Below are 11,157 nucleotides of genomic sequence, written 5' to 3' on the forward strand. Positions count from 1 at the left end.
ACTTTGAGATGAAGGACCTGGGTGTGGCTGATGTTATCCTGAACATCAAGCTACTGAGAAATTCTGAGGGTGGAATTACACTTTTGCAATCCCACTATGTTGAGAAGATTTTGAGCCGTTTTGGATATTCGGACTGCAAACCTTCTGCAACACCATATGATCCTAGCGTGCGGATTCGAAAATTCGAAGGAACGACTGTAGATCAATTGAGATATTCTCAAGTGGTTGGTTCACTGATGTACCTAGCATGTGCTACTCGTCCTGACATCTCATTTGCTGTGTGCAAACTGAGCCGGTTTGTTTCCAATCCGGGAGATGTGCATTGGCATGCTGTTGAGCGAGTGATGCGCTATTTGCAAGGTACTGCGAACTATGGAATTCACTATTCTGGGTACCCAACGGTACTTGAGGGGTATAGTGATTCGAATTGGATATCTGATGCTGATGAGATGAAAGCCACAAGTGGACATGTCTTCACACTTGGTGGTGGTGCTGTTTCCTGGAAGTCTTGCAAGTAGACGATCTTAACCAGATCGACTATGGAAGCAGAACTCACAGCATTAGACACATCATGCGTCGAAGCAGAATGGCTTCAAGAGCTTTTGATGGATTTGCCGGTGGTTGATAAACCAGTGCCGGCTGTCCTTATGAACTGTGACAATCAAATAGTGATTGCCAAGGCTAAGAGTTCAAAGGAGAACATGAAATCCACAAAGCACATATGAAATCTGTCAGAAAATCAAGAAACTTCGGAGTAATAGTGTTGGATTATATCCAGTCCAGACGGCTAAGAATCTGGCAGACCCTTTTACGAAAGGGCTATCATGGACTGTGATAGAAAATTCATCGAGGGAGATGGGTATGAGACCCACGTAAGTTGCCATGGGGGTAACCCAACCTATGTGATCGGAGATCCCGTGAATTAGGACCCGGGAAAACAATCCAGCGGTCAACTGAGGAGAGCATCCTTAATTAACCCACTCCGTTGGAGATGCACAATACTCTCAATTATGTAAGGCAGGCTGACTTTTGTCTTAATGTGTTCCAAAGCTTGTGTAAGCAAGATGCTAACCTACAGAGCATTCTTTGGAGGAACACACCTATGTGAGCCCGACTGCCGGTCACAGTCTATGAGATTGAGAAATCTCTATTAAGCTCATGAGAAGGTACAGAGTATGACTAATAAGCTCCACCCGTGGGGTTTAGCCTTCGGCGGCCATGTATCAGCTGACAATAGGCGAAACTTCTGCACGCCAAACTGACAATTCAAGGCATAGTCCATTGTTCAGTTGTGAAGAAGTCTAATCCTTTTGCTCTAGGTGGAAGTTCAACTTAACAGTCTCCACTGAAAATACTGGTATATCAAACATTGTTTGGAACAGTTGACAAACTTATGTGCCTCGAGATCTGGTGGGGGATTGTTGGATTATGGATGGGATTAGGCCCATATAAGACACTAATCCCTGGTTAATCTTGAGGCCCATGTATGAGATGGAAGGTGGTGGGAAGTTTAGTCCCACCTTGCTAGTTGAGGAGAGTTGAGACCCCTTTATAAGGGCTGCTCTACCACTTGCCATTGGGAGCTTGGGAAGAGGAGTGGTACATGCACGCTCCTCCTTGTCCGCCGCCCACCTCGCCACGCCTCGCCTCGTCACGGCGCGCGTGCGCCGCGGGTTGCGGGTTACGGGTTGCGGGAATGAGCCGAGCCGAAGCTTATTTTTGCCGCTCAGGAATGAATTAATTAATCAGGGATTAATTAACGAGTCGCTAACATGCGACCCTTGCCGGGACCCTCGTTGCCGTGATTCGTTGACCCCTTGCCGGGAGTGGGCCGACTCGGTCGTGGGCCTCCGCAAGGCCCACGACTTTCTACCTTACGGACTATATAAGAAGGCTCTGGCCAGTGAAGTAACCTAGTTCGGTTCACTAACTCCCTCTCGCGTGACCTAGCCGTCATCTACTATTTCTCAATCTGTGCTGCCTCTGGCGATCCCATCCCGACGACCGCGTGCACGGCTGGTCGGGAGAGCAGGTGCCTCCGGAACCCTGTAGTTTGAGATCCTGCCCGGGAGAACGGCAATAAGGTTTTTGGGGAGCGTCTCGACGCGACTGCTCCCGATCCGTCCCCAACTATGTTCGCCTCTGCTTCCACTACTTCCTCTGCATCGACACCATGGCCGACGCCGCCGCCGCTAAGAAGAAGGCCACGGACGACGCCGAGGCTGCTGCTGCAGCCGCCGCGTTGGCCTGGCCAACCGGAGGGTATGATCTGTTCATCCCTCGTTTACTCATACTTATGCTAGCCGTATATGTGCTGCTCATAGAAGGTTCGATTCTATGTTGTGTACGTGCTAGTATGCTTAGGTATTGCTATGAGATGCATACCTTTTATGCCATGCTTACTGCTTACTCGTGGATAAGTCTAATCGGAAAAGTGCTAATATTTTCAACAGTAGTTACAACAGAATATCTCATGCGCCTACCTATCCTTGAGAAGTACTCAACCTCCTGTACGTATTCTGTACGTGACACATACGGGACACAATCATGTGTTTAACAGAGTGTTCATTCAAAACATGCATTTGTACTTTTCTGTTGGACTTACGGGAAAAAAGAGCCACTGTCGACCTATCAATTAATTAAATTAAAGCACAACGTAGATTTGTCGTTAGTTGCTCGTCACTGATTTAGATCATGGTATTCACTACATATTTAATTCATGGCCACAATTTGTTAGTATTTGTTTTCTATAGGCCTCCCACTCCCATAGGGGGAGCTGAATTCAACAAACCACAAGCTAGCCTGTCCTTAATTATCAGGTTCAACAAACCACTTGACTTTTGTTTGGTAAAACAACTTGTGATTCGCAAACAAGAAATAATGCGATGTTCTTTAAAACTTAATGATTGAGATGTGATTGCTAAAATAACTGGCAAGTGGTAATCCTAGACCATTTTACCGTGTTGTCGAACGAGTCAAGTCGTTGTGTACGTATGCAAATGATAAACTAACTTGGTTTCCATCCATGAATAGTTGAAGTGGTACATTGACTTCCAGCTGCCTTAAGTACTTGCCATCTCGACACAACATTACTGTGAAGCTATCTTCATCTTTCGACTACCCGGTGCTATTGTAAAAGGTGTGTTACTTTCTTCAAAGTTTATGCTTAATAACGAGCTCTCTTTCCTTCAGTTGATTGATTTTTTTACTGTCTTTTCTGTTTTTTTTTACAGAAATTTCTTCCATTGATCTTAAATATGGTGTGGTTCGGTTTAATGATTTCCCCTTAATAATAAGTGCCTATTCATTTAATTGTCATCGTTATTGTTCACATGACATCATTGTACTATTCTTCTTTTCCCGTAGTAATAACTAATACCAAAAGATAGATGTCAATCAGTACATCAAACAACTAGTTCATCACAGGCACAGATGGACGAACGCCTCCTGAAAGCAGCGACTGATGGTGATTCCACGTCCATGAAGCACTATGCTTGTCGTAATCCAGGCATCCTTCTCGGAAAGACTTTGCGGATGAACACTTGCCTTCACATATCCTTCATCCATGGTCACCAGAGATTCTCCGCGGATGTGGTGGCACTGGAGGAGTCTCTCCTCACCGCTGTAAACTTAGATTGGGAGACGCCACTTCTTGCGGCGGTGAGAAATGGTCACGTCTCTTTGGCTTCTTTTTTACTCGGAAGCTGCCATCAGCTAGGAATGGGGCAAGCAATCTTAAAGCAAGACAAATATGGATTTAACGCACTACACCATGCCATTCGCAATGGCCATGAGGAGCTTGCGCTGGAGTTGATTACAGCAGAGCCTTCTCTGTCGCGAGCTGTGAGCGAATGCAACGAGTCACCCATGTTCTTCGCCTTGACAAGGAATTTTACGCGTGTGTATGAGCAGCTAGTTCAAGATCCTCTTTCTTCTTATACGGGAGGACTACACGATCGCAATTGCCTACATGCCGCAGTCAGAAATGGGAATCCAGGTGAGGCTTAATTAATACGTGGAGTGCAAATTACAGTCACTAAACATCAACTTAATTGTTGCAATATCGTTTCACCATGTTAACAATCATTTCTTGATAATTTGTCTTCAGAAATGGCAAAGCATATTCTGAGAAACTATCCTGGACTAATGATCACTGAAGACATCAATAAAGTTACTCCAACAAGACATGCTGTACTTTTTGACAAGATTGACATGTTACGAGTAATACTGTTACATGATCCAACCAAAGGATACGAAATAAACAGTATGGGTGATCCTCTCCTTGCTGCTGCCGCATATCGAGGTCGAATTAATGCTGCTCGAGAGCTTCTGAAACACTGTCCTGATGCTCCTTATCGCCAAGAAAATGGTGGGACATTGCTTCATAGAGCTGTATGGGATAACCAAATAAAGTTCGTTAAATTTGTCCTGACGACACCGCTACTTCGCAAACTCATCAACATGCAAGACAAGACTGGAAAAACCGCTCTACATTATGCAGTCCGGAAGTGTGATCCGGAACTAGTTAGTATTTTACTATCTCACGAGGATATAGATGCGACAGTGCTTGACAACATCGGTGTTTCAGCGGCTTGGGAACTGAAGTACATCATGGAGAATGCCAAGACTTTAAACTGGGTACGCACATATATTAGACCTATGTTTTCAAGTCTAGTTAACCATTCATTGTTCAAATAAAACTGTTGGCTTAAATACACATATACATATCGATACTTGACATTTCATGGCTCTGAAATTTATTTATGTATATGTTCTTTAATAGTATGCCTTGATTGTTAATCCTGGAGATCTTATCCTAGCTTGTGGTCGGATGAAGGAACATTCTTGCTCCTTGTTTCCTGTGTTTGTTACTTACAATGACTACTCACCCCAGGCTTTTAGCAAAGGTTAATCGATCATATAAGTACTGGAGTCATATTTGGCCATATAATCATCATCTTAAGAGATTGTTATGTTTAGAAAAATGACCCACCCCCAGGACATTTTTTACTGGCTGTGCTTTATTTGTGCGTAAATCAGTCTACCACCCGCTAGCGCCCAAGAATATAAATCACTTTGCTATACTACCAAGCTATTGCTTGTCAATGTCCTCTTTGGTCATTTTTATTCATATCCTTGCCAATTACTCCCTCCGTCCCATAATATAGGATGTTTTTTGACACTAGTGTAGTGTCAAAAAAGGTCTTACATTATGGGACGGAGGGAGTAGTTGTTAAATGCGTGAGAGTTTTGCTAGATACTCCCTCTGCTAATATAAGACTTTTTAGACCACTACTTCAGTGATCTAGAAACGAAAAGTCTTATATTAGTTTACATAGGGAGTACACTGTAATTATCTGGACACAGTTTTACTACACATTTAATGCCGAAGTCCAAGCCTATTACCCAATTGTTGCTCCGGGCTGTAGAGCATGCCCGCTTGTGCTTCCTCCCCCTTTTTCTGGGAAAATCTTTCCCTGCTATAAGAAAATTCATGACAATATAAACATGAACCTAGATAAATTAATGTCCACAATACTAGTACACATGCCCGTCACTGACAGGCCAAATATGCCATACACGACCAGTTACTCAGCCAATGTCTAGTCGCCGACGTCCGTAACACCCAAGGCTACCCACAGGCTTCAAGGTCTCAGACTCCAGGCCGAGCCGGATCAAGAAAGACAACCGATGTTGTTTCTGGCAACCTAGCAACCTCACCGGTGCTGCTGCTCTACGGTGCAGAAATGTATGATTTATTGCTGTTCTTCACTTAATATAATAATAAGTGTGATTATTTCATTTATCAGCTCAAGTAGACACAGCTTAGTTTGGCATCAAAAACTTGTAGACATATAGAATTATTATCTTATGAGCTGCCTTAATACCTTCATTCGAATTCATGCAGAATGAAGTCTTGATGCTTATGCTAAAAGCAGATGCCCAAAATGCCACATCTCTCTATAATCTTCACGGGAAAGCCAAGCAACAAGCAATCGATGCTGGAAGGAAGGATGCAAAGTCACTAACTAAGACATACACAACAAACATTTCACTAGTGGCCATTCTCATAACAACAATCACCTTTGCTGCTGCTTTCACCCTGCCTGGAGGATACAGCAGTGTTGATGGAAGCGAGGGACTTCCGATCATGTCTCAGAAGGTTGCATTTCAAGCATTCTTGATCTCTGACACCTTAGCAATGTGCTCCTCATTTGCCGTTGCTTTCATATGTGTCATAGCAAGGTGGGAGGATTATGAGTTCTTGATTTATTACACGTCTTTCACTAAGAAGCTCATGTGGTTTGCATACGTGGCAACTACAACGGCTTTTTCAACTGGTTTATACACGGTGTTAGCGTCTCGGCTCCATTGGTTGGCCACTGCAATTTCCGTTCTGGTAGCTTTATTGCCCATTCTAACCAAGCTTCTTGGCGAATGGCCTATTTTGAAGCTCAGATTCCGGTTGGGAAAAACTTTCAACTCCGATCTCTTGGACATGGTGTGATCTCAACAATTTGTCTGATTGTTCTGATTTCAGACAATATTTTGTATTTTATATGTAATCAACATTTTTTTTGGCTAGTCATTTTGTATTGCCGACTCGCGGCAAGGAAATAGTGCACTAGTATTCTTGTATACCTTTGAAATCTCGGACAAAATATTAATTGTGATATTATTCTTATGATGCATTGATTCAATCTCTCTAGAGATGATTCGTGACATCTGCAATGACAATGGTCATGTATCATTAGAATATGAAAGATGAGAGTTTGTTTTTTGTTGCTGATGATGAAATATGTGAGTCGCCACAGGAACCATAACGAAGATGCTAAAAAAAGTTCCCCAAAAAGTTCTTTTCTCTGAATAACTTGATACTCCCTCTAAATAACTTTAGTGATCTAAACGATCTTACATTTTTTTACGGAGGGGGTACTGTTTATCACTACCAACTACATCTCCGGTGGTACAAGTTGGAGCTGTCCTACGAAACAACAAGGGTGAAGCTGTCGCTGGGGCGGGAAAACCTTTGAGCAGCGTTCTCAACGCTGGATCAGCAGAGGCGCTTGCACTTTTGAATGGTCTAGAGCTTGCCGAGCAGCTGGGATGCACCAACGTGACTCTTGAATCAGATTCACTAGAGCTAATACAAGCATGCAAGGGAGAATCAGAAATCTTTAGCCCTTACATAGCTATACTGGCAGACATTTTTGCTCAAGCTAGGATGATCAGTGGAATTTCTTTTGCTCACTGTCCGAGGGAAGCCAATCGGGTAGCACACCATCTTGCAAAATATGCCTTTGATTCAAACACTGATGTTTTTTGGGATGGAAATCCACCCAGTTTCATTATGCCTTTTGTAATTGCAGATGTAACACTGTTGGCTAAGAAATAAAGATCGAGAGGCTTTCCCTTCAAAAAAAAAAAAACTACATCTCCGGTGGTACAAGTTGGGTGTTGATACAGTTGGTCCATCTTACAACACTGGGACATCATATATCAAGCCAAGGATGCAAATAACATACACAGAAAAATTTGATATAGGTCTTGCAACCGAATAACAGATCTTGGAGTTTACCAACTACAAGTTCCTACTGAGTGCCCATGCTATCAGAACAACTTAATCGTTCCAAAGACGCAATGAGCAGTCACTCATCAATCTGTAATACAGTTTCAATTTTTTCCTTAACATGCAAGCTCATCCACCTTTTTTTGACACAAGTGTCATGAAATGGATTTAAAACCAGAACAACATATCTGGGGAAGTTAAGGTGGTTAAAAGTATGAAACCCTAAAAATTTCGAAGCGCAGACAACTCCATTTATTTTTCTTTTTAATTGGATCTTATTTGCTGGATACCTTGGGCTACAAAAAAGAAAAGAGAGATGTGCACCGACCGTTGTTGTAGTGTAGGTGTCGCACCATGATGCAACCGCCCGAACACCCCTCTGATCGCTTGCCTCGTAGAAGGCCGGGGCACCTGGACAGAGCGACCGGTGATCAGGGTAACCACTAACCAGACGTTTCTAATTTGGAAACTGCTAGGGATCAAACCGTTGGATGAAACGGCATATACGATCGCTGATGAGCAGGTGGCCGCCCTCCACGCTATAATTAAGCCACAATTGGGCATTTTTTGAAGGACTTTTTTCTCATTTTTTTCACTGTTTTTCAGTTTTCTTCTTATTTTTTTTCTATTTTTAGTTTCTAATTCATGAACATTTTTTGTAAATTTGAGAATACTTTTTGAATTCAAGAACATTTGTTGAAGTAGAATATTTTTAAATTTTGTTAACATTTTTCATATTCCACGAGCATGGTTTTGAGTACACAATTTGTTTTCTAAATTGACGATCATTTTTAGAAAAAATTCACATTTGTAAAATTTACGAATTTTTTTTAAGATTCTGAACTTTTTTTAAAATTCATGAATAATTTTTGAATTTATGAACATTTTCTTAATTCATGAATGTTGTGAATTTGCGAACATTTTTTCATATTCATGATTTTTAATGATTCATGAACATATATCCAATTTTATTAAACGTTTTTCGCATTTCATAAACATTTTTAAAATTGCAAGACATATTTGGTTTTGAGAACATATTTTAATTCACATATTTCTTCAAGTCAGGAATATTATATAAATTAAAATTTAAATAAATAAATAAATAAATAAATATATGAAGAAATAATAGAAATAACTCATACTCTTCAGGTGGGAGTTTCCCCTTGCTCCGGGCCCAGCTCATAGGGACTCGTGCTTGACGAACACGGGCATCTTGCTTGCAACAGGGGACACATATCAGAGCCGACCATTTGGTGAAAGAAAAGGAGGCATGGAGCGATGGACGAGTCTATGTCTCGCTTCAAGAGAGACAAGAGCACGCGCCGCCTGACGGAAGCTTCAAATGGGACGACCCAGTTAACATAAATCTGATATTTCTTAGGTTTGCTTGTTTATATACAGGTTTCTATTGTTATTTTTATTGCTGGTTTCTATATTTTCTAAAATATTATCAATTCATATATTCCAAAAAATTGATATACTTAATTATTTAAAATATTGATCGTGAATTTCAAAATATTAATGCAGGGGAAAAATTGTCAATATAATAAAAGAATGTCAATAGTGTAAAAATTGTTTTGTCAAACTGAAACAAATTTCACGCATATCCAAAAACAATTTGCATGACATTTCACAAATATTTTTACGCAATGCAAAAAAACAATTTAATGAAATTTAAAAATGTGTTATGCCATTTGAAATAGTAAATTATATTTATAAAAAATATTAATCATGTATTTTGAAAATGTTAAACGTGTATACAAATTTGTTTGTGAATACCAAAAATGTACAGTGTGTATGAAAAAATAAACATTCGAAACATAGATTTGAAATTTTTTGGGTTGCAAGGACGCACCAGCACCTCCCTGAAGAACATGGATACAGGCACGTCCATGCCTCGCTTCACGCGGGAGTGCAGCCTCGCATCAGACCTATTTGTCAGTACTTTAGTCACGACTAAGCCGACCCAGGCGCCTGGGAGCCCACAGGCCACAGGCCACGACCTCATTTAAAAAACAAATCACTTTTTTGTTGCCGTTCTTTGCTTCCTATTTTCTACTTTTGTTTGTACTTCTAAATATTTAGACGAAAAAATAACTTCTAATATTTTAAAATGTTAAACGCATATATAAAAAATATTTCTCATATATTCCCTCCGTCTGAAAATACTTTTCGTGAAAATGGATAAAAATGAATGTATCTAAAACTAAGATACATCTAGATACATTTATTTTACTGACAAGTATTTCCAGACAGAGGGAGTATAGAAAAATATATAATGTGTATGAAAACATTGATCATGTATTTAAAAAAAATGTTAATTCAGCATTTGTAAAATGTTACTCAAGAGGTAGAAAAATGTTAATCAAGTATTTGAAAAATATTAAATATGTATAGAAAAAAGTTTTCTATGTATAAAAAAATGTACAATATGTATGAAAAGAATGTTGATAATGTATTTAAAAATGTTAAATATGTATAAAAAATGTCGACCATATTTTTTTGAAATGTTAAACATGTATAAAAATGTTATCATGATTTAAAAATGTATTTAATAATAGTAAACATTTTCTTACACACAATTTACATTTGTGTGTACATCACGAACATTTTTATATAAATGTTTAACATTTTCCAATTACGAAATTAACATTAATAAAATTATGTTATACTGTGTTACTTTTACTTAATCTACATTGTACATTTTTTATATACATGATGAACATTCGTATATACATGTTTAACATTTTACAAAACATGATGAACATTTTTATATACATGTTTAATATTTTTAAAAACATGATAAACATTTATTCATATGAACAAAAGATAGACAAAGAAAAGCAACAAAAACATAAAAAATAAATAAAAGAAATCAAAAGAAGAAAGAAAAAGGATAAAAAATAAATCAAAGATGCAGGCAAGGGGTCAAAAGAGGATTGGTCTCCCCAGACCCCAACACTCCCCCCCCCCCCCCCCCCCCCCCCCCTCGTCCATGCTGCCATGGATGGACACCTGAATATCCTCAGGACCATCGGATTCTCTGTTCCACAAGCTTCCCATTGACCCAAGCCTGGTTGACGTGCATTGAGCTCGTATGCTCTTTGCTCCGGGGACAGTGCTAGCACACAAGGGTGAGGAGAATTATGATTTGCCATCTACATGAGCAATGATGGTTCATTGGCGGGCTCGTCGAAGGTCCCTATCGGAGAGGGCGGGCGTGCCAAGTGGCGGCTTATCTACGATTGGCTCGAGGCGTTGATGCCGCTGCCGAGGTGCTCACCAACGACTACGCGCACCTGAAGGCGCTCAATAGGACACGACACGTACTATCAGAAGCACCGCTGGAGGGCTCCGGTGGGCAGGGTATGGCAGCCGCCATACCTTGATTCTAAGCAACAAATATTTTATACCAATGCATATCCATCGATCAGCAGCCGTCTCTTGTTCGTTTTGGCAAAAAAACGAAAAAAAAAGTAAGAGGCCGCTGGCCTGATGGGCCAACGCATCCAGCCCAGGAACCGGTCGAGGCACAACATGCACGACAAGTTCGATTGCCTCAAAAATATGCATTACAAGTTTGATCG

General features: G+C 40.5%; 1 protein-coding gene across 1 annotated transcript; it reads left to right on the top strand.

Annotated features, from left to right (window-relative positions):
• Window positions 1–3,420: 3,420 nt before the first annotated feature.
• LOC123108580 (ankyrin repeat-containing protein At2g01680-like) lies at window positions 3,421–6,508 on the top strand. Its single transcript, XM_044530343.1, has 3 exons — window positions 3,421–3,997; window positions 4,109–4,638; window positions 5,909–6,508. Exons 1-3 carry the CDS (start codon window positions 3,433–3,435, stop codon window positions 6,506–6,508), a joined length of 1,695 nt encoding a protein of 564 aa, XP_044386278.1. The 5' UTR covers window positions 3,421–3,432.
• The last annotated feature ends 4,649 nt before the right edge of the window (window positions 6,509–11,157 follow it).

Source organism: Triticum aestivum, chromosome 5A (assembly GCF_018294505.1).
Source record: "Triticum aestivum cultivar Chinese Spring chromosome 5A, IWGSC CS RefSeq v2.1, whole genome shotgun sequence".
NCBI classification, from domain to species: domain Eukaryota; kingdom Viridiplantae; phylum Streptophyta; class Magnoliopsida; order Poales; family Poaceae; genus Triticum; species Triticum aestivum.

Excerpts from the sequence above, each read along its gene's own strand:
- LOC123108580 (XM_044530343.1), top strand. The coding sequence starts at position 3,433 with ATGGACGAACGCCTCCTGAAAGCAGCGACTGATGGTGATTCCACGTCC. Across the intron at positions 3,998-4,108 it reads AGTCAGAAATGGGAATCCAG|AAATGGCAAAGCATATTCTG; the intron begins GTGAGGCTTAAT and ends ATTTGTCTTCAG. Across the intron at positions 4,639-5,908 it reads ATGCCAAGACTTTAAACTGG|AATGAAGTCTTGATGCTTAT; the intron begins GTACGCACATAT and ends GAATTCATGCAG.